This window comes from Chrysemys picta, chromosome 12 (assembly GCF_011386835.1).
Source record: "Chrysemys picta bellii isolate R12L10 chromosome 12, ASM1138683v2, whole genome shotgun sequence".
Classification (NCBI taxonomy): domain Eukaryota; kingdom Metazoa; phylum Chordata; order Testudines; family Emydidae; genus Chrysemys; species Chrysemys picta.
Genome location: NC_088802.1, coordinates 35,954,638 through 35,982,104, shown reverse-complemented (window position 1 = coordinate 35,982,104; position 27,467 = coordinate 35,954,638). Strand labels below are relative to the sequence as shown.

General features: G+C 47.0%; 1 protein-coding gene across 1 annotated transcript in view; it reads right to left on the bottom strand.

Annotated features, from left to right (window-relative positions):
- The window catches only part of CDRT4 (CMT1A duplicated region transcript 4), a 57,413-nt gene extending 33,141 nt beyond the window's left edge, over positions 1 to 24,272 (bottom strand). The window contains exon 1 of the mRNA XM_065563351.1: positions 24,001 to 24,272. Within this exon, the coding sequence (XP_065419423.1) occupies positions 24,001 to 24,109 (109 nt within the window). The 5' untranslated portion in view covers positions 24,110 to 24,272. The remainder of the gene's footprint in view (positions 1 to 24,000) is intronic.
- Positions 24,273 to 27,467: the final 3,195 nt, after the last annotated feature.

The following is a 27,467-nucleotide window of genomic DNA, read 5'->3' as shown; positions in this document are numbered from 1 at the left end:
TTCCCTGATATTCCACTTTAAATGTAGCTGTCTTCTTAGGTCAGACCCTAATCTTAAAAAATACGGCCCTATCAGTACTAAGTCTCTTGCTCTCTGAAAAGGAAAGACACACACAGACCAAGTCATGTCAAACTGTGATGCAGTGCGTTACTCATCGAGTCATCAGCATTCAGTCACGTAATTCAGAATAGCAACTCCAGCCCCCATTTAACCTTCCTTGCTCCAGAAAAAGGCTTGTCCAATCTTCAAGTTGTTCTTTAGCCTTGCATGGACTGAGAATATCAGGATGTGGATCTGACACAACCAAACACTTCAATTTCCCTTGAAGCGCAATGGCTAGTGAAATACACACACGCACATACACACTTGATTGTGAGGTTGTGCCTTGTGCTTCCAAAGTAGAGCGACAACTCTCAGAGTTAAATGAATATTTAACTAAAGAGACACCTTTTAGCCATTATTCATGACTTCAGTTGGAATGAACATTCCCCAGCAGCTCATGGAATGCACTCAATATCAGGACCTATCCTCGGTGAATAATGCCAATGTGTAGGGCTGGTTAAAAATTTGTATTTGAAGGAAAACTTCAGGGTTGTGACTAAAGAAACATTTTCATGGAAAGTGTCTGGATTCCATGGAAACCATCATCTTTTCATCAAAGAAATAACCCCTTACCCCCAAACTGGAAAAATTCAATTTTTCATCAGCAAAACAAAACCCCAAACATTTCTTGGTTTGGGGTTTTGTTTTGCTGATGAAAAATTTAATTTTTTCAGTTTGGGGGTGAGGGGTTATTTCATTTAATGTTTTCATTTTTTGAAGGAAAAGTCAAAATTTTCCATGGAAAAAAGAAACCTTTTTCCCACTAGTTCTGCTGACGAGCAGTCCAAGCGTGCCGTGTCAGTTTCCATAGCCGGGGGCATGACGCCACATGTGGCTTTTGTCACAAGTTGCTCCTGTTTGTGCCATGTCTGCCTGCATGATTTCTAATGCTGTGAGAAATGCTAGCAACTAAATCGGAAAAAGAACATTTGTGGGTTTTTACATTTCTTTGTGACTTAACATCAATGGTCTGAATTAAAAAATTCCTTGCAAAATGTGGCAGAGAGGAAGGATAGGCTTGGGGTTAAGTCACAGTTTGGGGCTCAGAGGGCAGTGACCCTCAACCTTTCCAGAGTACTGTACCCCTTTCAGGAGTTGGATTTGTCGTGCGTACCCCAAGTTTCACCTCACTTACAACTACTGGCTTATAAAATCAGACATAAAAATACAAAGGTGTCCCAGCACACTATTACTGACAAATTGCTGACTTTCTCCTTTTTACCATGTCATTATAAAATAAATCAATTGGAGTATAAATATTGTACTTACATTTCAGTGTATAGTATATAGAGCAGTATAAACAAGTCATTATGAAATTTTAGTTTGTACTGACTTCGCTAGTGCTTTTTCTAAAACTAGGCACATATCTAGATGAGTTGATGTGCCTCCTGGAAGACCTCTGCGCACCCCTCGGGGTATGGGTACCCCTCATTGAGAACTGCTGTCACAGGGTATGTCTTCAATGCAATACAAGACCCGGGGCTGGCCTATGTCAGCTGACTCCAGCGTGCGGGGCTCGGGCTGCAGAGCTATAAACTTGCAGTGTAGACATTTGGGCTCAAGCTGGAGTCCAGGTTCTGGGACCCTCGGCCATTGTGGAGTCTCAGCGCCTGGGCTCCAGCCCGAGCACAAACATCTACACTGCAATGTTATAGCCCCACAGCCCGAGTCCGCTGACATGTGCTAGCCATGGGTGTTTTACCGCAGTGTAGGCCCACCCATAGAGTCTAAGGGCAGAAGGGACCAGCAGACCATCTAGTCTGCCTGCCTATCACAGACCACCAATATTGCTCAGTAGAACTTGGTTCTATTCCTGGCTCTTCTTGTATGACTTTGGGCAAGGCACCTAATTTCTCTGCATCTGGGTTACCATTGAAGGCCAGATTGTGGTGCATCACTGTGCAGAGCTGAGAGGCCATGTTATGAGGCAGGTACTAGCCATCTTGTTCAATAGTGAGAACCAGGCTGAGGAGGCCAGAAACCAGAACTGGGGAACAAGGGTCAGAGCCAAAGTCGGAAACCAGAAACCACAGCCAAGGTTCAGAGCTGGAGTCAGGAGCCTGGAAGGGAACAAGGAAGAGGCAGGGCGGGAGCAGGAAAGCTCACAGCTGTGGGCAGAAGCATTGAGCAGCCAGCAACCAACTGCTGATGCTAAGCTTAAAAGCCGCTGGCTCCCTCCAGCAAACCAGGTGATCCCACCACGACCGCACTGAACTCAATCAGGCTGGAGGCTGGCCTGGATAGCCCTCAGGCTCAGCTGAAGGGGCTCAACCCCAGCAGGCCACTGCTGCTCTGGCTAGCAGTGTGGAAGGGAAGTGGGCCAGAAGGGACAGGAAACAGGTGGAGCAGGAGACTTTTACTTCATTTATGTCTACACAGCAAAAGCTGTGTATGGATTAGCCCAATAGCAAGGATGTATAGGACTGCAGAGGTGACCAGCTCTCAGTTCCTTCTCGTCGGCCTAAGACAGAGCGTCAAACGTGCCTGCTTTTACAGAGTGCTTTAGTGTGTTGGGATTCCCCCTGAGACTTCTTTCCACTCTGCTTCCCAAGAAATCAGTTCAGCTCCAGACTTTGACACTCACGTAACTTTATTTGGCATGCAGCAATGCTACGCTTAGTTGATTAGACTCAAATGTAGGAGGTGTGGATGCACATGACACTAAACTGGGAGGAGGGGTAGATATGTTGGAGGGTAGGGATGGGATACAGAGAGACCTAAACAAATTAGACGATTGGGCCAAAAAACTCTGATGAGGTTCAACAAGGACAAGTGCAGATTCCTGCACATAAGAAGGAAGAATCTCATGCACTATTACAGACTAGGGACCGAATGGCTAGGCAGCAGTGCTGCAGAAAAGGACCTAGGGGTTATGGTGGACAAGAAGCTGGATATGAGTGAACAGTGTGCCCTTGTTGCCAAGAAGGCTAATGGCATTTTGGGCTGTATAAGTAGGGGCACTGCCAGCAGATCGAGGGATGTGATCATTCCCCTCTATTCGACATTGGTGAGGCCTCATCTGGAGTACTGTGTCCAGTTTTGGGCCCCACACTACAAGAAGGATGTGGAAAAATTGGAAAGAGTCCAGCGGAGGGCAACAAAAATGATTAGGAGGCTGGAGCACATGACTTATGAGGAGAGGCTGAGGGAACTGGGATTATTTAGTCTGCAGAAGAGAAGAATGAGGGGGGATTTGATAGCTGCTTTCAACTACCTGAAAGGGGGTTTCAAAGAGGATGGATCTAGATTGTTCTCAGTGGTACCAGATGATAGAACAAGGAGTAATAGTCTCAAGCTGCAGTGGGGGAGGTTTAGGTTGGATATTAGGAAAAACGTTTTCACTAGGAGGTGAAGCACTGGAATGGGTTACCTAGGGAGGTGGTGGAATCTCCTTCCTTAGAGGTTTTTAAGGTCAGGCTTGACAAAGCCCTGGCTAGGATGATTTAGTTGGCGATTGGTCCTGCTTTGAGCAGGGGGTTGGACTAGATGACCTCCTGAGGTCCTTTCCAACCCTGATAGTCTATGATTCTATGATAGGACAGCTGGGTAAGATCCCTGCCAGAGATTCCTGCTCCTTAAAGAGAGATGTACTTACAATGCCACCTCTTTCATTCTGCCTCTGCTCAAGGCCCGGGAGCAACATCCATTGGTGTTCTGACTCGGCTTTCCCAGCAGGAAGGAATTTTTACGGTGGCTCACACAGGCCGTTGGGTGAAGCAGATGCACACAATACTGCAGCTTGAGTGTCAGAAATAGTTTTGCACAGGAAGTGAAATTTGCACCGCCTATTTTTTTCTGATTAGTTCACAACGAAGACAAAAATCCCTCTTGCCAGCATGCTGTTTTGCTCGCTTTCATCACCTGCTGCAACAGAGCTACTTTTTAAACTGCAGCTGTGCCCGGGAGACTGCTGGCAACATTAACCTGTTAACATCTCAGGTGTATCATCGAAGGTAGGAATCAAACTCCAAATCTCAGCATCTAAATGCCTGTGCCTCTACTGCATGAGCTAAAAGCCACACCTCTGTTATCCAAGGCTGAAAGAACTTCAACCTCTATATGTGCCCCCCTAACCCCTTAGAGGGGGACAAACCACTGCACTCAGTGGTGTATGACACCCACCGCTCATTCACCACTGGGCCTTGAAGGTGTTTTTTTCATCTCCTGATGTGGCAGTGGAGGAAGAGCTGTGGTGAGGTCCTTGTGGTGAGATATTACAACGAAGCACCAAGAATGTCAGGATGCGGGTGTAACATTACCAAACACATCAATTTCTATTTCACTGAGGCAGCATCGCCAACTCTGTAAAACCCTTGTGTGAACACCCTCATTCAGAATTAAAGTATCAGAGGGGTAGGCGTGTTAGTCTGGATCTGTAAAAAGCAACAGGGAGTCCTGTGGCACCTTTAAGACTAACAGATATATTGGAGCATAAGCTTTCGTGAGTGAATACCCACTTCTTCAGACGCATGTAATGGAAATTTCCAGAGGCAGGTATAAATATGCAGGCAAGAATCAGCCTCGTTATCTCCAGATTGATTCTTGCCATCAAGGTAATTTCAGAGGGCCCCAGATTCTATTACCCTTACTCACACTGGGCAGTACCTATCTCTCTGAGAACTTGAAGTCAACAGGACTTTTTACAGACTAAGTTGCTATTCAGTAGGTGAAATCCTGGTGCCACTGAAGCCAGTGGGAGTTTTGCCATTGACTTCCCTGGATCCAGGATTTCACCCAATATGCATAAGGGTATCAGAAGTTGGCCCAGAGGTAGCAATGGAGGTTTCTGCCAGCTCATTGAAATGACCCATTGGTTAGCGGTGACAGCGTTCCTTAGCTGCCCTTCTGATCACCGTCAACATATACCTAGGGAAAGTCCACCATACGTCACTGACATATTCCTCGTGATCCCGAGAGGTGCACATTTAAAAATCTGTGTGTGCGTGTTACTGCGTAACACAGGATAGCTGGACTGTAGTATGAAATGTGAGCCATAGGGTTGCGTGTGAGTCTGTTTTTAGTAGGACGATACTGGGAGGCCATAACACAGGCCTGCCATGCTAAACATGTGAAGCAGGAATGTTCAGTAGCCAGACGAATGAGCCTTGAGAACAGGAATGTCAACTTCATACAATTAATCTTCCCAAAGGGAAAAGAACATTCCCCTGATCCCGCCTCTGGGAAACACAGTACAACCCGACAAGGAGCTCTCTCAGCTCCGTCGCTCTTAAGCAACAAACAAGAATAGAAAACAACAGCAAGGGCATAAAGGGAAACCATACGTGCGCATGACCCCAAATATAGCTCGGGAAGGGATCTGTGCTGTCTATGTGTCACACATTTCAGTGCTGAGACACCTCCCTTAGGCTGAACGATTCTGTTCAGTTTATCCAGATGGATTGTCACATTTATTGACTCAAAGGGCTTTTGAAGCAGTTTAAGCTGCAAGGAATTTGTGCGTTTGTTTCCATTTTCCCATCTGTGCCTCTGCAGGCCCCTCCTTTTTCTCTCCATGCATCTCCATGCCATCACTCCAGTCAAGGAGCCAGGCTGTACAAGAGGATAAATGTTGTTTTAAACTCTTAAGGTAGAAAAGCCCCACAGTAGCTGCAGTTGTTGAGTTAGGCCAGGAGTAGGCAACCTATGGCACGCATGCTGAAGGTGGCACGCGAGCTGATTTTCAGTGGCACTCACACTGCCCAGGTCCTGACCACTGGACCAGGGGGCTCTGCATTTTAAATTAATTTTAAATGAAGCTTCTTAAACATTTTTAAAACCTTATTTACTTTACATACAACAATAGTTTACTTATATATTACAGACTTATAGAAAGAGACATTCTAAAAACATTAAAATGTATTACTGGCACTCAAAACCTTAAATTAGAGTGAATAAATGAAGACTCGGCACACCACTTCTGAAAAGTTGCCGACCCCTGAGTTAGGCTGATGTTATTTTTTTTCCAGGAGCCCAGCGATTGATCTGTGTGAAGGTGATTAGTTAAGGTAGCCTCTTAATTACCTTATTTTCCATGGCTTTAGAGGCCCCCGGCCTAAATAGAGCATATGGAAGCTGCCGTGCATTTTGAAGTGGTGTGCAGGAAGCACAGGCCCCAATAACAGGAGAGGGGTGCACCAAAAAAGAACTCTCCGCTATTATGTTTTAACAGCTGGTCCATAGCTAAATCCTTCCTTTGTATCCCAGACTTGGGAGTTTGGTTTTGATGCCTCTGGGCACGAACAGCTTGCGTTGATGGGGGGAAGGGTCAGACCACGAAAACTAACTACTGCTTGGTCCCCTTAATAATTGCTGTCCCAGATTATCCTTGGCCAGACAATAATTTTGCCCCAAGCTGATAATTCTCTCCAACTCTGTGCCTGTCTATGTGAAGATAGGGCTAAGAAAGTTTTTCTTATTATTTCAGGAGATGACACTGAAGACTCAACAGTGCTTTTTCTCATATGCCCTGTGCTCTTCTTGACCTCAGTTGACTGATGATAAAATTTGGTAACTGAGCATCAAAAGCATTGATGGATTTACCATAAATTATACAGAAACCACGTGTTGTGAAATGGATCCAACATTCCCTTAGATACCAGAAGCTATGAATTGCTTTATTCCTACTTAGAGACTGGTCCAAACCAACAACCCAGAACTTTGGGTAAATTTGAATCCAGGACTCAGCTTTGTGCATCAAGCCAATGGCTATTTCAAAGCTTTGATCATGACAGACAAATTCAGCAAAGCGCTTAGGGCTTGATCCTGGCGAAACTTCCATCAGCTTCGATGGATCAAGATCAAGCCTTTCAGCGGATGGCTAACTTCAAGCACGTGGATAATCCCATCCCTATTCTGCACAGCATTTAAACACAAACTGAACTTTAAGCACATACCCCCCAGATCACTGAAGCATGTTTAACGTTAAAAGCACATGCTTAAATGTTTTGCTGAACCAGGGCCCAAAATACCAGATTCAGGCTATCCCATTTTCCTCCCATCTGGATGGCTATATGGAATTTAATAAGTGAAAGGAGAGTTAATCAGCTTTGCTCTTGGGAGTCACCAAACTTCCTAACTGGGGCCAGGAGGGACTTTTTCACTGATGGTGCATTTTCTCCACGCTCGATTTTTGTGTGTGTGCACTAAAAGTTTAAACATTTAAAACATTTTAAAGATTGTAGGATGCTGATGGCAGAGATGCCACTGAACCACTACAGATATAAAGGGCCCATGGCCTAATCTGGGGTATGAAACTGACAAAAGAAAACAACTTTTTACACAATGCATATTGAGCCTGTGGAACTCCCTGCCACAATATATCACAGAGGACAAGAAATTAGAAAGGTTCAAAAAAGGATAAGACATTTATATAAATAACAAGAACATCCACAGCTATGCTGACAAGAAAACATTTGATAAGGGGTATAAACCCTCCTAGATTGGGTCATGAGCCAATTACTAACTGCCAGGAGATAGAAAGAAACTTCCTCTATTCACAGGTTTCGCCTTAGTTATCCATGAAGTGGGGATTTCTTGCACCTTCCTCTGAAGCAACTGTTAGACACAGGGTACTGAATGAGACAGAACCCTGGTCTGAGCCAGTCTGGCGAACTCCTTTATGCATATGCTATGGGAGAGATGTGGGGTCATTTCCAAATCCCATCTCTCAAGGCTGCACCTGAGCCCATCATTGATTTGATTGCAGATGGTTTGCAAGGGGCAACATTTGTCTGATAAATTATGAGTTGTCGCTGGTTCACTGAAGTGAATCCAAAGATTTCTCTTGAACACAATGGGCTTTGGATCAGCCCTGGGTCTCTGAGATAAAGGGATTGTCTCACATCACTCGTCAGTGTCCCCTGCTGACTGCACCACAGAGCTGCGCTGATGGGTTTTGAAAAATATGGCGTCAACTTCTTGCAGAGAAAGGCAGTGGCTAGGGCACAAGGATCTATCTACAGGCTTGGGGGAGTAAAGTGGGGAAGATGGGAGCATCCTTGGGATTCTGCAGAGTATCAGATCAGAAGGAAAGGAGGCTGGCTTTGTGGTTAAGGCATGGAGCTGAGAGCCGTGACATTGGAAAAATTTGCATAGTGGGGGTGCTGAGAGCTATTGAACAAAATTGTAAACACTGTATATGATGGAAACCACTTCAAGCCAGGGGCTGCTGCCACACCCCCAGCACTCCTCATTCCAGCACCCCTAGCTGAGAGGCAGCCCCAGCTCTGCCACGTATTTGCTGCAGGATCGTGGGCAACTCTCTGTGCCTCAGTGTTCCCTACCAGTAAAATGGGGCTAGTGTTACTTCCCTAGCGCACAATCAGGTAGTGAGACTCCATTCATTAATGTCACTGTACCCTCAGAAGGGAGTAACTCTAGAAAAGAAAAAAGAAAAGAAAAGAAGCTTCCAGAAAGGTGGAGCTTCTTTGGCTCTTTGCCAATCTCTGCCTTGCTGCCCACTTATGAGAAATTAATTTTGTTGGGAAAGGGAGACAGAGAGGAAGATGGATAATGAAAGAACCCAGCTTCCTAGGGAAGCTATTGAGAGCCACATTTGTACCCATCATCCTGTCTACTGGCCCCTGCCCACCTTTGATAATGCTGCGGGAAAAGCCCAGCTTTAAATCAGCAGCCCTTGTCCAGTAAGTTAGTAGGCAGCTGTCTGCATGCTTCTGTTACTGTATTTTTTCTAGCCTATAGGTGGCAGCAACTCTCTGAAACTTTTTGAATGTGTGGATTGAACAAAAAAAGATTTGCTTATACCGTGTAATCCCATGACGGACCCAAGGCATCAAAAGTGGGTGTCAAGGACGCGGATCCCAGTGGAGAAAGGAGGGGGACAGGAAGAAGCAAAGCACATACATGCATGTACACACATGCACATGTGCGCACACACACACACAATGAGAGAGAGAGAAAGAGCTGGAAGGGCTATAGCTAGAGTTTAGGACTACTCATAATAATTTATCAGACAAATGTTGCCTCTTACAAACCATCTGCAATCAGATCAATGATGGGCTCAGGTGCATTTGCCCCGTGGATACATACTCATTTCCTCAGATGATTCTAGGTCCATAGATTGTCCTGCAGCAATTTGTTGTGAGTATTCAATATTCTGAGTCATTCTGGTCAGATACATCATATTTGAGCGGTTTTGATTGGACATATAGATCACTTGCTGTGTTTCCGTTGCAGGACTGAATAAACGTGACTCTCAGATGGAAGCTTCCAGAGTGAATACTCGCCATTACAAATGCTAAATTAGCTTTCTGCAAATATTCTAAGGTAGTCACTTAAAAATTTGCTGGGTCCACCAAACATTTCTGCTGGGAAACTTATTTGCCAGAACATTTGTGGGAAATGAACACAAAAGAGGCACAGAGAGGTGAATTGAATTTGTTTACAAATTTGAACAACTGTTGATTTTTTTTTCTTTTTGCAGTATTTGCCATTTTCCTGGATGGACCAACAAAGTACCACTTTGCACTTCCCAGGGCCTATCCTTAGAGATCTTCAGAGTCTTTTACATACATTTAATTCAGCCTCACATCATCCTCCATTTGGTACAGAAGTGTTACTATAATTATTCCCATTTTACAAATGGGGAAACTGAGGCCAAGCATGTTATATGATTTGCCCAAAGTCACACAGCAAGTGGAAGCAGAGCCAGAATCAGAATGCAGGAGTTTTTTCTGCAAGGGCCTTGCTCTAAGCACTAGCCTACACTTCCTCCCCTGTCGCTGGATGATAGGGTGTTCGGAATTAAAATAAGTCCAGCACAATACAATACATTTTACAACAGCATTTTTATACACAGCACAACAGAGTGCTTCAGAAAAGAGGTGCTGACAAATGAAAATACTGGCTGACATTTCCAAAAGCAACGGGTGATTTTGGGTTGCTCAACTTGAGAGAAAGCGAGGGCTCAACACTTACTGAAAATGAGGTCCCTTTAAGGTGTCTGAAGTTGGGCTTCCAAAATCATTGATCACTTCTGGAAATCTAGACCAGAGTCTTTGTTGATTCCCTCGCAAGGGCCCAAACCTATGAAATATGGACTCAAGTCACAATATTTGCCTCTGGATTTCAGACCCCAAAAGTCTAGGGGCCACATTGAGGGGTTGGTTCCAGTGTATTTTCCTCTCCTCTGGAAAAGACAGATGTGGCTGAATGTAAAACTCAAGACATTAGAAACCACCTCCCAAATACTGCCTTTCGCTACACAAGAACAATCACTGTGAGCACCTCTGAGCTTTCTCTATCAGTGAACACTGCAATAGTGCTTTCTCTACAGGGATTTGTCCATCCTGTTTTCAGCTATGCACTTCCAATACCCCTTACAAATGTAATGGTAAATGGAGCCTCTGAGCATAACAGAATTAAATGAATCCCTTCTCGATTGTGTTCCACTCAAAGAATCATCACGGTGCAGTCGGCTGAGTAGCTCATACAGAGACCTCCCTATTCTGCAGCAGAACGGTTTCCTTGCCACATCTGAGTTGCAGCACAGAGCCAGAAATCTGGAAGAATTTAACACCCGGTGGATTCAGACACAGGGAACAGTGTTCAAAGTAAACACTGGAACCCCTCACTCATCATCCAGGAATGCAGAGCCAGCACTACCCTGAGCTCAGCAACTTTTGCTGAGAGGGATCCAAGCCGTAATGCAATGGTGCCAGAGCCAATGTGAAGGAAATGGGGTCCCGGTGTGTTCCAGGATAACTTAACCTTATTTACATTTTTATGGGGAAAAGCTAGCTCACCAAAGGTTGCCTATGTGTCCCTCTGGCTATAGCCGGTGAGGTATATGAGCCCGTGATGCCTGTGCACCACCAATACTTAGAAACATGGGCCCGGCTCCACCAATGTTTGGGCTTACTGCGCTTTTGGGGGGGCGTGCTTCAGGAGAACGCGGGGGCCAGGGTGGCCCTGGAGGTTAGCGGGGGGCCTGGTGCTGGCATCAGCGAGTGACCCGGCCCCAGCCCACTCCACCGGCTCCCGGTGTCACTCAGGGGAGGGAGCGGAAGCCAGAAAGAGATGGGGCGGGTGCTTGGGGGAAGAGGTGGAATGGGGGGTGGGGAGAGGGTGGAGCGGGGGCGGACTGGAGCTGGGTCGCTCACTGCTGCTGGCACCAGGTCCCCCACTAATCCCCCAGGCCACCCTGGACCCTGTGTCCCCCTGAACTGTGGGCCCCCCCAAAGCATGGGGCCCGGGGTGGTTGCCCCAGTCCATCCTATGAACGAGACGTCTCTGCTTGGACTCATTCTGGGCACCACCAAAAATTATACAAACCTGGCGCCCATGCCTCTGGCCACTGACTGCAGTCTGTCCTGACCCTAAGTCTGGGTCTCTTTTAGCTTGTGGGACACTAGCTAGTATGTTTACAGAATTCAGTGACTACTAGCAGCTCTTATTTTCATTTGCATGGGTTGGTAAGAAACAGCCTGTGAACTTTCAGGGCGTCACGCTGAGCAAAAACAAGGGACTATTGTCATGTACGTTAGAATGCACACGTAGTATGACATGACCAAGAATGCTTTGTTAATATGAAACAAAGGGGAAGGAACTGCATTGTGTCTTATGGAGAGCTACGTCTACTACACCTCCTGAATGGCCCTTCATTAGGGCCCAGTTGTGCCATCCCTACTAGTCCCTTAGTGCACACAGTCCAAAGGGGCCACTCGTAGTAAGGTGCTACTCAGCACGAGTAAAGGCAGGACAATGAGACCCTAACAATGAATAATATACAGGCATCTGTGTTTGCAGAGCATGCATGTGTGTGTTCTGTGCCCCCTCTGGGCCAGATTCTCCTCTCACTTCAATGGCTTGCACCAGCGTGAGGCAAAGGAGTTCCATGAAGGAGAGGAGAGTCCGCCCCTCTAGACCGTCAGCTGGGGTAAAGCAGCACAGCTCTATTGACTGCAGCTTAGGGTCTGGCCCCTTTGTGTTTGACTTTGAGCCTGGGGTTCAAATGAACCTAAAAACTCAGCCCGAAGCACCAGTTTTGGTTTCGTGTCAAGGTGGAATCAGACAAAACCGAAGATGGGTTGAAAATGAAACTTGGATGAAACTGGTCAGTGTCCTGTTTTCTGATTCCAGTGTAGATGTGCCCCTGAGTACCTGGAAATAAGGGTTCTTGCATGATTTTCACCCAAGATGATGAGATTTTGTGAGACCAGCTGGTTTGGTGAAGTTTCTGCTTCTTGGGGCCAAAATCTCATGAGACTAGCTCCTAAGGTTTCAGCAGCATCAATTCCAGACACTGGACTAAACCTAACTCACATACAACCAGCAGCTTCTCAGTCCATACCTCTTTGCAAAACACTGAATGTAAACGGTTTCCAGGCAGGACAACATGTGCTAAAATTAGCCTAAGTTTAACTCAGACTTCAGGCCAGGATCACCAAAAGTCTATGAAACTCATCAGTGAACCTGCTTCAAGTTCCCAGGCCTGGTTTTGTTGTACAAAACTTTTATACATCTCCAATACATATACATTATTCATGTCTTCAAATGCACTTGTAATAAATACATTAATCAGAGATTCATCATACATATTCTACGCTTATTGAAGCTAATTTTGGGGAAGGGCTCATGAGATTTTTCTATATTGAACAGAAAGAAACCAAGAGACAGTGGGGAAAGGTTAATTTCTGTTATTTGCGGGCAGTGTTGTTCCTCTTAACAAACCTGCCTGCCGTGCCATACACACACAAACAAAGGATCAGCAGTCAGGATGTTACTTTACATTGATCTAGTAAATGTATTCTGGGCTACGTGAGCCATTTGCTTTACAATTGTCATAAGGATAGGATATTGGTGATGAAACACCAGTTCCGTGGGGCTTAATAGGTCATGACCATAATGGGCCTGGCTGGAAAGGAGACTGGGAAGACCAGTGAGATTGAGAAGACATGACAATTTTTGAGTTCTGGAGAGCTATCTGAGGACATATCACCCCACCCATATCTGCTTAGCAATGTTCCCACGCATGGAGAAGTTATGTGTGAAGCCAGATCCTATTGTACCTTGAGCGCCTTTGGCAAGTTGAGCTACCTGGCTTGAAAGACTGAACATGAAAAGCAAGGTCAAAGTGTTTCCTGCACAGTCTTGAAATGGAATAATTGCTTAATGACGTCAGATGTTCTGCCTTTGTAATGCACCAGGAAGACCATTTAAAAAAATAAAGTTTGGCTGCATCCTATTCCAGGGGCATCATTTGATATAGAGCAAGGGGGACAATTACCCCCCCCCCCCCCAAGACTTTTCATGGGTATATGTGCCCCACTATGTCTTCCATTCCCACCACCTGACTTTGCAGGATAGAACGTAGTAACATATTACATTGTATATACTGGCAACTCCCCTCCACAGAACTTTTCTGAAATGTGGCCAGTCCTACCCTTGATTTTGTGTTTCCCTGCTCTCCCATGCCTTGTCTCCATAGGGCTACTCTACAGCTTTCTGAAGATGTGTTGCAAAGAATGATGTGTGTGGTCTGATGAAGCCGAAACACGCATGCTCACATCGCTATAGACATGTGAATCAGTGGCTCTCACCAATTACAAGGCAACTGTCCAATCTACCAAGTCTCCCCTCTCTGGCTCTTCCTCAGAAGACACGCAGCACTTCCCCAGGAAAGGCTTTTGAAGGGTGCAGTGCAGGTTCTGGTAATAGGACATAAAACCTTTGCCTGAATCCCATCTAGTTAAGTCGTGACTAAAAGTTCCTACTAAAACTGATCAAAATCTTTTGTCTCCCAAAGAATGTTCTGCCGAAAAATGCAATTTTATCCAAAAAATATATATATTATATATATATTGGCAAGAAAGGGCCATTTTTGACTAATATTTTCTATAGGAAATTTCTAAACAAAACCTTGTTTGGTTTCTAACTGCATTTTTCATTTCAGTTTGGTATTCAGAAAACAACAAGAAACAAAAATTTCAATTTGGATCAAAATGGAACAACATTTTTAGTTTTGTTTAGTTTCAAAAGACCCCCTGAAGAATCTCAAATAAAAATGTTTCGTTCAACATGTTTCGCTGGGAAATAAAAGACATTTTTTCAGCCAGGTCTGTTTGCGACTGTCCGTTTGATGGCCCATGTGGAATAACAAATACAAGGTCCTGGTCCATTTTCCAACAGATGGATGTCCACCTTGCCAAACCCATCCTCCCATCTAGGTAGTCTCAGCAGTGAGACCAATGACTGAACAGTCATGAAGACTGAACAGTCATGAAGACTGAACATTTCTCCTTGAGCTTCTTTCTCCAGGTCAGGGTTGAGGCAGATGGTCAGTAGTGTGTGGAGAACCTTGCACTGCTGTTCCCTCAAGCTTTACTTATTCTGTTGATAGAGAAATTCTGTCTCCAAGCTCCTCAATATATCACTTTCCAGCACCCACTTAGGGTACATCTATGGAAGCGTGTAGAGCTCAGACACTGCACGCCCAGCTAGCACTGGTATAAATAGCTGTGTAGATGGGAAGTATGGCTTAGGTGAGTACGTTAGAAACTTTCCCTATTTAATCCAGCCCAGAGAAATCTTGACCTAATCCCAACAGGAAAACTTGATGAAATATCTATTCCACTAGGAGCGTGTGCTTCAAACACTTAACAAGCACATTGTAAGTTGGCAAGTGTTTGAGTCACAAGGAAAATGTCAGTCATTTCTAATTGAATTCATGTATTCCACCCACTGAAGATAGATACTCAAGAAGCCAGCAGTGATCATGTGAGTGACAATCATCCAGGCATTGTCACCTCTCTGGCATCTGCACCACTTCCTGGAACAAATAAAATGTGAGTAAAAAGACCAGAAAAGATGCTCCTGAACTCACAATGGACGGACACCATTTATATATCTCTTTATGCTATTGTAGATGGTTGGAAATTGTGTGTTGAAATTGGGGGGTAGGGGCGGTGTATTTGTGGTTTTGGGGGGGGAGGTTGATGAAAAGTGGCTTGTCAACAAAATGGAAATTTATACAACTTTTTTTAATGGCTAAAATCTAAAATTTTGGGATTTTCTTTCAAACACCAACCCCTAAAAAAAATTCAGTTGCCAAAAAACAAGAAACTTTTCAGTTTTTCAAATAAACCTCCAAAAATTGAGATGGAAACATTTAGAAGAAAACTAAAAGATTTCATTTTTGTCAGGATTTGAGGGTGCAGGGAGGAATACAAGTCCCAACCAGCTGTAGGCTGATATACCAAAGGCATCATTAATTAATACAAGACAAAATGGACACTCAACTAAAGGAACCAACAGCCTCCTCCCAAACAGCCATCTTTCCTAGACACGACACCTTTGGAAAAGGTCTGATTAGATAGGCCAACAAACTCAGAGCTTGGCTACCCCATGTCTTAATGCACACCAGCTGGGCTGTGAGTTCTAATGTACAATAGCGTGCCGTGATCTAATGGTTCGTGCACAGGGCCGGCTTTAGGCCAATTCCACCAATTCCACCAATTCCCCCGAATCGGGCCCCGCGCCTAAGAGGGCCCCGCGCCCAGTGGCAGGGCCGCCGGGGTGGGGGCAAGTGGCCGAGAATCCCTTCCCTGGCTAGAGGCTCCTTTTTAATTTTTACTCACCCGGCAGCGCTCCGGGTCTTCGGCGGCACTTCAGCGGCGGGTCCTTCACTCGCTCTGGGTCTTCGGCAGCACTTTGGCAGCAGGTCCTTCAGTGCCACCAAAGACCCGGAGCGAGTGAAGGACAAACCGCCGAAGACTACGAGTGCCGCCCGGTGAGTACAAGCCCCACATGTTTTTTTACATGGTTTTTTTTTTTTCAGTCATCCCTGCCAGGGCCCCGTCAAAACTGTTCGAATCGGGCCCCGCACTTCCTAAAGCCGGCTCTGTTCGTGCAGACCTGGCTGGCGCAGTACATGTTCCCTAGTGTGCATCGATATAGTACTGTGAAACGGGACTACGTCAGCACATGCTAGGGAACTTTTAGTGCACACCAGCAGGGTTTACACGGACAGTTAGTGGGCAATGTGCTGATGTGCACTAGAATCTACACCCCAGCTGGTTCACACTCATGCACTTCAGACACTGCTCGAGCAGCTGTGGAAGAGAGTTCAAGAACTGAGGGTCCTTCATTGAGCATGCTTCCTCATTGCAGCCCCAACACAGGTGGGACAGGTGCAGAGAAGGGCTACTAGGATGGTCCGAGGAATGGAAAACCTGCCTTATGAGAGGAGACTCAAAGAGCTTGGCTTGTTTAGCCTAACAAAATAAAGACTATGGGGAGATATGATTGCTCTCTATAAATACATCAGAGGGATAAATACCAGGGTGGGAGGGGGTTATTTAAGTTAAGCACCAGAGTGGACACAAGAACAAATGGATATAAACTGGCCATCAACAAATTTAGGCTTGAAATTAGATGAAGGTTTCTAACCATCAGAGGCGTGAAGTCCTGGAACAGCCACTCAAGGGGGGCAGTGGGGGCAAAAAACCTAACTGGCTTCAGGACTGAGCTTGATAAGTTTCTGGAGGGGAGGTATGATGAGATTTCCTATAATGGCATGTGGCGCAGTTGCGACTGCTGGCAGCAAATATCTCCAATGACTGGTGATGGGACACAAGAGGGGAAAGGCTCTGAGTTACTACAGAGAATTCTTTCCCAGGTGTCTGGCTGGTGGGTCTCACCCACATGCTCAGGGTCTAACTGATGGCCATATTTGGGGTCGGGAAGAAATTTCCCCCAGGTCAGATTGGCAGAGCTACCCTGGCGTTATTCGCCTTCCTCTGCAGCATGGGCCATGAGTCACTTACAGGTTTAAACTAGTGTAAATCGTGGATTCTTTGTAACTTGAAGTCTTTAAACCATGATTGGAGGACTTCAGTAACTCAGCCAGAGGTTAGGGGTCTATTACAGGAGTGGATGAGTGAGGTTCTGTGGCCTGCAATATGCAGGGAGTCAGACTAGATGATCATGATGGTCCCGTATGACCTTAAAGTCGATAAGTCTATGGTGTGTGTTGGGGTGGAATGTATAGGAAGTGACCAGAAGAGCACACTGCACTCCAGCTGGTGTATGGTCCCCAGCTGGTATAACAGAGCAGCCCCCAGGCTATTGTGGCCTGTGGCAGGGCTGGGGCAGAGAATGAGGGAGTATTAACCAGTTCCTTGATAGCATCTGGCTCTGCATGCAGCAGAGAACCTGGCCCAACAGTTCTGCTAGATGAGGCATAAACCTTTAGCTGAACCGACCAAAGCTGTGGTAAACGTGCCTCAATTTACTAGCTACAGCCTTGTGGCCTCTGTAACAGGCTGAGAGCCAGACTGCTTAGGCCCTCCCGTGTAAGAAGGAAACTGATGTCAGGGGGCTGGCAGTGAAGGCCTATAGCTTAGCCGCAAGGTCACAATACTAGCACCATCTGTTTTCTGTGTCCCCCTGGGCAGGACTCCAAGCTTATAACAACATATGCAAATATCTTTCTCCATACAGTACACATTATTTGCCTCCTCCAGCACTCTGACGGCCAGTGGTTGTCAGCAAGGCTTTGGAGATGGACTCTGTTGTGTCCTAGCAATTATGCACACCTCGCCTCTAGGGAGATATTGCAAGCTGCATGGCAAGCAGACCAGCCAGTGTTTTTCCCTGTCAAATGAAGCCGTAAAGTTTGGCCGTGCTAAGTGAATGCCAATGGCTTTGCTGGCTTTATAAGCGCATCCTTTTCTCTAAGGCGGTGTTCCGCAGCCCACGGTCGCTGAGCCTGAGGGTTCAGACAATGTTTTTATAACCCCTACCACGTGGGTGGCAACAGAAACATCTGCAGGCTGATGGACGCGTACAGTACGACGTGAGCTAAGAAAAATAAGTGGTCGAAAAGAAACTCGCCCCACCCACCTCAAGATGTCCGGAGCGTGACTGCTCTGCTGCCAGCTGTTTGGATTTTGGAGACAGCCTGTCTTTCATGAGGGAAGGGGGCTGGGTTCTGCCTTCCTCAGCCAGCTGGTCCCACAATTGTAAAGAGCCCAACTCCTGCTCCCTTCTGCAGCAGGAGAGGGGGAGCAAACCCTGCAGATCTGCTGCGTCTGTGCACGGCTAGATTGCAGGAACTGCCAGGGAGGCATGCTTCCTATGCCACAGGGCCCAGCTCCAAGGGGGCTCCTGGGGTGGCCACGCACAGTGGTTCTTTGGGGGCAGGAGTAGACAACAGGCTATTATGTGGATCCCCCCTTCCTTCCCCATGCCACGGCGAGGGGCTGCAGCCACTACTCCAGCTCTTCGGCTGAAGTATTTGCTGCAAAGTGGTGTGATGGCTGCCAGCTTGACCCACACACCAGGATTGAACCAGGAACCTTCATGGCTACAAGCATGAGCTGCTACAGTTAAAGAGCCAAGGCTCCACAGCTAGACTCATACCCCCTGCAGATCTGGGACTGAGAGGGACCTGTCACACACTCACCGCTGGGCTACTGCAGCGTGGCTTCTGGGAGGAAAGATTCCTCCCCCCTCCAGTCCGCGAGCGTGCAGCCAAGTGAGTTGGGCTTTGGGGAGAGGATTTAGACCAAAGTGCCTATGGACAGTACAATGACTGTGACCCTCTTTCTAGATGTTACTCCTAGATATATCTCTAGGATATGTGCTTGCGTCGTTGAAGCTGGGGTTAATTGCTGCATGGTGCATGCACACACACACACGACATCCAGGCACTGTTGCAATGTGCACTCATTAAAAGAAAAGGCCACAGGTGGGGCTGCTTTAAATCATGTATGTAATTTAATGGAAAGGGAACTGATTGGTACTGTAGCGAATCGCCTTGAGCAGCAGCCCCTGTTAGCCTGATGGCTCAGGATCACGTCTTGTGCTGTTAGTGGTCTCCTGAGTGAGAGTTCCTCCTTCTGTTTCCATTGTCCCTTCCTAGGGACCACGAGGGGCTCCCGACCTATCTATCCAATTTCTAACGAGCATCTCTTGGAGAAAGTCCTACACTCCTTCTCGCTCTTCTTCCCTTTGCTCTTTGTTTCCCTCATCTCAGCTGCCCTCCTTGGAGTTTTCCTTTCATTCTAATTCCACCAACACAAATTGGACTAGGCTCTCCGTTTTTTGAAGCTGTTGGTGAATCTAGGTTGGGATTTGCCATGTGGCCAAATCTCATTGAAGGTCAATGGGAGCTGGGTGCCAAACAGCCTTTGAAAAATCTCAGCCCTAGCACAGAAGACAGGTGTCACGCTGACGGCTCTGCAGGAAGCCATTCTCCATCTGTCCTCAGCACAGGCATTAGCAACCCTCACCTTACTGCCTGGTCTCCATCGGCACCAGGGCTGGCCAGTCACCACCAGCCCTTGCCCTCTGTGCTGAGACTAAGGGTATTAGTTAGTGCCAGTCATGGAAGTGGGCTCTATGATGCAGATACCCACACACCATGAAGGTCAAGTTCATCCCTGGTGTAACCCACACCCACTCTGTGTGGCGCTCGGGTCACAGAGAGCTGCTACAGCCTGGGCTAACACAGCTGGCTCTTTCACTTGTGGCTGTAGAGCCTCGTGCATTTAGATCTATAAGTCCTGGGTTCAATCCCCCCAGCTGACAGCCTGCTCTGAAGCATGTAGTAACATTAGCATGCGGGTGTAACTCCTACTGATGATGACTTAGGCGAGGGTTGAATTTGTTGCACAGACTCATTTCATACTGAACAGTAACTACTTTTAGTCCCCAGCAAGTAAGTGCATTCACCCTAGCGACCGAGAGACTGACGGGTCTGTAAACCATTACTCAGCCTCCACACCATTTGGTCTCCTTCTAAGCCTCTCACAAATGACTATTTTACACAGCACCTCTGCAGCACGCAGAGGATGGCCCCACCATGGGAGAAATTCTCAAAGGACCATTACGTTGGCTTTAGAGCTGCTATGAGCTTCCAGGGCTGATGTTCTGACCCTCTATCAGTCGTTGACAGTATACTACCACCCACGCGCCATTCTGGATATCTAAGGGCCTGATACGGCCTCCATTCCTGTAGTGTCTGAGTGCCTCAGAATCTTTGATGAATTTGTCTTCCCAATACACAGGTGAAGAAATACTATTATCCCCATTTGAGAGACGGGAAACTGAGGCACAGAGAGTCTAAGGGCCATGCTCAGCCAGCCTCCCAAGTGTATGGGGCAGCATCAGAGAAAGCAGAAAGGTGCCTGACTGAACACTGAACAAGCGGGCAGTGGAGGCTGGCATCATGACCGGGTGATCAGAAGCAGGAGCCGACCTTTCAGTAACCAATGAGAGATGATAGGTAGGTGGAGATAGGTCTGATGCAATAGAGAAAGGGGAACCCGTTGAGGGACATTAAGAGAGGAATGACATAGTCCAAGCGATGGGCAAGGAAAATGACTGTTGGAGCAGCCTTCTAAATGATATGAGCAGCACACGACAGCCTTTGTCAAGGCCGAAGAGAACATTGCTGCAATAATGAAAAAGCGAGCTGAGAGCCAGGAGAAGAGAGCGTTGGCTGTGTGGATGGACAGGAAAGGCCAGATCTTAGATGTCCTACTGAAAGAATCTCCAAGACTCAGACAGCCTGGCTGTGAGGACCTAAAGAGAAGTCCGAGTCGAAGATGACACCCAGGTTACAAGCCTCAGTGACAAGTGGAATGGTGGTATTATCCACAGTAGGAGGGAGTGGGATGGCTTGGGGTGGGGAGAGAGAGGCAATCTTAGCCATTCTGAACTCCAGCTGACAGCTAGACATCCACAAGGAGATGCCAGAGAGACAGGCTGAGACTGTAGTTTGGATAGAAGACAGGTCTGGAGTAGAGATGTCCAAACATCACTCGTTTGGCTGTATTTGCACACGTTTAAATGAAAACAATAAGTCACACACCCATATTTTGCTATGTTGTGCTCTTCCACTTCTGGAATACCAGTACTCTCTGTGAAATATCACCTCTCTTTAGGACGGATAGCTTCATGACATTAATGGCCAAATACAACAGATTTCCCCTCTCCCCACTCCCCCCACCAGCCATTCCTCTAAAAGCTGCTATCAACAGCTGACTTCAAAATCCTGTGCCCAGCAGACTGTGCAGAGATGCTGCTGCTGTTTCTGTAGCGCAGGGCGGCTTGGCAGCTCTGCAGAATAGTTCTGTCCACATTCTCAGAGGTATGTAACCACATAATGGCCGTACAAGGCCTTCGGTGGGAATGGAAGCCAGGCTGCATCTGTCCTTCCATGAAATCAATCCTAGCACATGGCAGTCATATAGTGGGTGACTTGCCAGCTCAATGCTTTGCTTTGAGATTCTGGCACCATCCCTACTTCCAATTTCATTGAGAGCCAACGGAGCAGATTTCCAGTAAAGAACAATTGCACCTCTTCTTACAGCATGCAATAAACAGATAACGGGTTGATATATGACTCCCTGGACTGAATCAACTACAAAACAATGCACTTAGCTAGGGAGACAGTAACCCTGCCTAGTGAAAATAAGTTTAACCACTACTGTGTTCATACTAAACCTGCTTAGAGAGAGGACTAATCAATGTTAAACAACTTTGGGTTAAGTTCTCATTTGAGACATACTGAATTACACTGAGAAATCATGCCATCTGCTGGAAGTTACACACCTTGTGATCCTAACAGGGGCGGCTCCAGGCACCAGCGCTCCAAGCGCGTGCCTGGGGCAGCAAGCTGCGGGGTGCGGGCTGACGGTCGCCGTGAGGGCGGCAATCAGGCTGCCTTTGGCGGCTTGCCTGCGGGAGGTCCGCCGGTCCCACAGTTTCGGCGGCAATTCGGTGGCGGGTATGCCGAAGGCGCGGGACCAGCGGACCTCCCGCAGGCATGCTGCCGAATCCGCGCGACCAGCGGACCTCCCGCAGGCGCACCGCTTGACTGCCATGCTTGGGGCGGCAAAATACATAGAGCCGCCCCTGGATCCTAACTGGCAAAACCCTGTAGAATAAGATAAATTCCTGGGCCCAATTTTTTCCACTCAGGAACAATCACACAGTAGGGACTTCAGAGGGCAGAGTTTACAGGTGGGCAAATGATTTGTGACAAGCAACTTATCTGATCAATTTCATCTCTTTCTGTTTAATTGTCCATGAACAAATTCCAATATTCCCCGGTATATTGGAAATGAATCACAAAGTTAATCAGTGAATAATGATAGGTCTGCAGATAATTTCCAAACAGCTTTTAGTGCATATTCAAACTTCCTGCTGAGTTCCGTAAGTCAGATGGCATTGATTTAATTCCCTGATTGATTGAATGAACTAACAAACAACAGCACAACTTTCAAAGGGCACAGTCAAGGGAAAAGTTCACAGTGAACAATTCTCACTGTCCCTGGTTGGCTCTATATTTTGTAATTTGTTTTTGGTGAATATTTGAGCAGTTGAGCTTAAGGGCTGCTCCACCCCAGCATAAACAGCGCTAGGTCAATGGACGAATTCATCTCTTCTCCGAGCTACCCCCTCTCGGCGAGGTGGATTAACTGCAGTGGCAGGAGAACCCACCAGTTGCTGAAGTGAGTGTCTACACTGAAGCGCTAAAGCAGCACACTGTAGCATGTTAAGTATAGACATAGCCTATGTGACACAGGGCCAACAAGGGTTACACAACTAGCAGGCTAATTGACCCAGATTCAACTGTTAGTAGAGGATGATTGTGTTTTTTGTGTGTTTACAATCATATATATTGTTTCAGATTGACAACGTAACCAAAACGGTTCCTGTCTATCACTGTATTCTTTTAATTCAGAGATCAAAAGGAGATGTTAACATTTAGATGAACTGTGAATGTAGTGATATCACTGTCTTCATTTCTCTTTGAAGTATGTAGTAAACTACCTGTAAATGGCAGGAGATGGGCAATTGTCTTATGCTAATCCATGCAACTAATCACCGGTGGGCCTTAGGAAATAGGAAGTTACTTCAAAGCCACTATTGTTCGCCCAAGGACTGCACGCTGTCAAGAGGCTGCTAGACAACTATACAAAGAACTCTCAGGCCCTGATCCTGTTATCTCAGATCTGCTTAAGCTTCATCAGGGGAAGTTTGAGTCACAAGACTGAGGTCTCCAGTTTCATTCTGGATAGCCTGGATATTGGACATTGGACTATGGATATAACCTATGGAACTGATTCTAGAATGGATTCTTTGCAACTCTAAAGCTCACCATCTCTACTATGAAACTGACCTAAGAACTCTATTCATATCTGTATGTAGAATGATCTTTTAACCAATACGCTCTCTTTTCTTTTTAAAGAAATTTTAGTTTAGTTAATAAGAATTGGGTGTAAGCATGTATTTGGGTAAGATCTGAAATATTCATTGACCTGGTGGGTCCTTTGGGATTGGTAGAACATTTTATATGATGAACAAGATTTTCAGTCATCTTCATCATATTTAACTTGGCTGTCTGGGTGGGAGCTCAATACTGGGTGCTTTAAAGGAACTGTATTTCTGGCTTCTGGGTAACCAGTAAGGTATTGTAGAAGCTGTTTTGTTGCTGGGTTGGTGAATCTGAGTATTAGAATAACCACCAGTTTGGGGGATTGTCTGCCCCATTCTTTGCAGTTTGCCTTAATTGAGCAATCTCAGTGTGTCCCCTCCTCCGCCCCCCCCCCCAACCCCGATCATTGCTTAACATTCACACTCCGTGAGTATTCATACTAGTAAACTGTGAGCAGTAGAGTATCTGTGGAAAGCGAGCACACAAGGGGAGTGAGCACAGTCAAAGTGGCTTTATTTAAGTTTGACTGCATTTTAGAAGGCTTGTTTTTTTTCAATATTTGCTCAGCAGTAGATGAATTTAACCTTTGAGCTTGCATGGCCACTCCTGTTCCAACAGACCTCAAAGGGAGCGTTGCCATAGACTTCAATGGCAGCAGAATTGAACCGGGGAAAGTACAAGCTACATCACCCACAGTGCAGTCATCTTACCTTTCAGTGAGTTCTTAAAGTTGTAAGCAGTGGCCATTTCCATCTGTGTCAGGTGGTTGAACGCATCCCTTTGAGAAGGCTCCAAGATTTCCTTTAAAAAAACATCCATTTCTGTCTCTCACTAAGCAGGAGGGGTGCAAAACATTGATCACAGACTGCTACGCAACCAAAAACATTTCCAGCTATTTTCCTCACTCAGAGGTCTCTGAGCCGAGAGCAGATTGAAGGGAGTTGTACAAGCGCCAGTAAACAATGTGTGTTACTATAGGGACATCACATTACTACCATTCACAGGGAATTGTGGTAGTTACTTTGTACACCACCAGGCACAAAGCCTTAACACAAGCTCATCAGAGTCATTCCCCTGACTGCAGTGGGTATTGGATCAGACTTTAAACACACATTATACAAGGGGAGGGGGACCCACCACACCCACCCACCCCATTATTAATGTTGCAAAGTCAAACACTCAAAAATTAGGAAATGCCAGAATGAAGATTGCCTGTGCAACTTTAATTCAGATCCCTTGGGTGTATGCATGATAGTCTTTAATTACATGATCACATAATATTTCTTCCACAGGACCTTGGCCTCATTCAGTGCTCTTCCATTGACCTAGCTACCACCTCTCGGAGAGGTGGCTCTACACAGCAACTGAAGAACCGCCCCCTTCGCAGTCATGTCTACACTGCAGCAGTACAGCTGTGCCGCTGTAGCATTTTAAATGTAGACCCAGCCTATGACTCATCACTATAGTATCCAAGTACTTCACAAATAGTAATTGCTTTTTTTCTGTGAGCTGTGGGGATGGTATTGTTCCCATTTTACAGATGGAGAACTGAGGCACAGAAAGATTAAAGTCAAAACTATCCACTAATTTGGGGTGCCTGGCTTGAGACAATTAGTATAGGATTTTTTCAGAGTACTTGGGAGAAGGTTTGGGGCTCCGGCAGACAAGTGGGGAGTAGGAGCTGTAGGAGCAGGGCGGCACGGCTAACCTCCGCAAAGGGGGAGCTCATGCACCACCCATGACGCGGATGGTCATGCTTGGTGCTTGGTGCTTAGAGCAGGGTCATGAGTCAGGAATTGGAGCCCCAGCTCAGAGCCAGATTCAGGGTATAGACCCTGTAATTAGATACCCACGGCTGGCCAATGCCAGCTGACTCAGGCTCCCAGGGCTCAGGCTAAAGGGCTGATCAATTACAGTGTAGACATTTGGGCTCGGGCTGCAGCCTGAGCTCCGGGACTCTCCCACATCTCAGGGCCTACTACAGGCCCGCCGTGCTTGTTAGGCAGCCCAGAGACTGGCTCTGCTGCAGGCCCTGATTCCTGGGAGCTTGGCACTTTTCCGATGCCATTGCCTTGGATCCTCCCAGCTCCTATGTGCACTTTGGCGACAGGGTGGGCACTGCTCTCCCTTTCCCAGACTCCCACACGTGCGGCCAAACGCCCTCACAGCTGCCACTGAACGCTGGCGTTCCACGGAAGCAGGCAGCAGTTACGCCCACGTGGAAGCGCTGTGCAGTGTGTGTCAGTGTTAGGGCTGCCAAGTTCCAGCACTGTGAACAGTCCCACTGACCCATGGGCTGAAGGACCAGGTCCAAAGCAGTTCAGCAGAGACACAAATCCTACGTGCTGTGAGTGACTCATTGTGAAGTCCTTGGGTAAGTCACACAAACTTCCCTGTGCCTGTTTCTCCATCTATAAAGTAGATATACTATGCAGTGTGTCTCAGTGGCTAGGGCACTGGACTAGAAGTCAGAGCAGGGGTTCCCAGCTATGCCACTGACTGGCTCTATGATGGTGTCCAAGACACGTCACCCGCTGCTCCTTTGTTTAGATTTCAAGCTTCTTGGGACAGAGGCTGTCTTTTCACTACCTAGCACAATGTGGCCTTCATATTGGTTGGGACTGATAGGTTCTACCATAATACAAATAATTAGCAACCTACTTCACTGACAGGTTGTGAAACAATCCGAAGAAGTGGGCTGTAGTCCACGAAAGCTTATGCTCTAATAAATTTGTTAGTCTCTAAGGTGCCACAAGTACTCCTGTTCTTTTTACGGATACAGACTAACACGGCTGCTACTCTGAAACCTGTCATATTGGTAAAGGGCTTTGAGCTTAGGGTTACCATTCGTCCGGATTCTCCCGGAGATGTCTGGCTTTTAGAGTTAAAAATAGCGTCCGGAGGGAATTTGTAAATGTCCGGACTTCCCCCCCAGGCAGAGCACGCGCGGCTGACAGGGCAGCCGGCCGGATGGTGCCACTTGCATGGGGCTCCAACAGCCAGAGAGAGCCCCTCCTCCACTTCCCCTGCAGCAGAGATCACTCCCTCCCTCCCTCGCAGATCACCAGCCAGCCGTTCGCACCGGCAGTCTGGAGCTCCTCCTCCCCGGCATGCTGGTCTGAGCGGCAGGGTAAGGGGGCCAGGGGGTCGGAGAAGGAGCAGGGAGGTTCTGGAGGGGGCAGTCAAGAGACAGGGAGCGGGGGGGGGGGGTCAGGAGTTCGGGGGGGGCTTTCTGGGGGTGGGGGGGTGGATAAGGTTTTGGGCAGTCAGGGTAGAGGGTAGGGTCTCAGGAGGGGGCAGTTAGGGGACAAAGAACAGGGAGGCTTAGGTGGGGGTGGGGTTCTGGAGGGCAGTTAAAAGCAGGGGTCCCAGGAGGGGGCAGTCAGGGGACAAGGAGCGGGGGGAGGGTTGGGGATTCTGAGGGGGGCAGGAAGTGGGAGGGAGTGGATGGGGCGGGGCTAGGGCAGGACAGGGGCGGGGTTAGGGCAGGGCTCCTCCCGTCCTCTTTTTTGCTTGCTGAAATATGGTAACCCTATTTGAGCTCCTCCAATCAGAGGAATCGTGTAATTCACACGTTCAATTAAAAATATTTGGGGGGGAAAAGTGTGATCTTTCAGCCAAGTGTGCTTTGCACAAAGCCGGCAGTGTTGCTGAATTGGCTTGGCACTCAGGTTTCCCAGGAGGCTGGCTGAACTTTTCCAAACATATTCAGCCCAAGATAGACACTCAGCATGGAAGATTTCAGCCCAGCGAGGCTGAAATCTTTGTTTGCCTCACATGGGGCTGTCACATGCATTTCTAAGGGATTTCCATTACAATCCAGCACTGATCCGTGTTTGCTTATTAGACACCAGAAGGGGAAAAAAATGGCTTAGATCCTTCATGACTCCCAAGGTGAGGCGGTCAGGCTGGCCCAAGATTTTATGGCCTTTAATAAGAATAGAAAGGGAGAAAGAGTGGGAGATTTGTTTTTTAAAATCTCTGTTTGGCAGGGGAAGAGGAAGCGACACTACTCTTAAATGGTGCTACAGCATCTAAAGATTCCCCATTTCTCTGGTCTGTTCTGTGCAGTGTGTAGGCTGGGATTCCCAGGGCAACACCACTTCCTGGCCAGCTGATCTAGGTTGGCAGGTTCTGCTCCCCTGCAGCCTGTGTAGAATCCTAATGAGATTGCTAC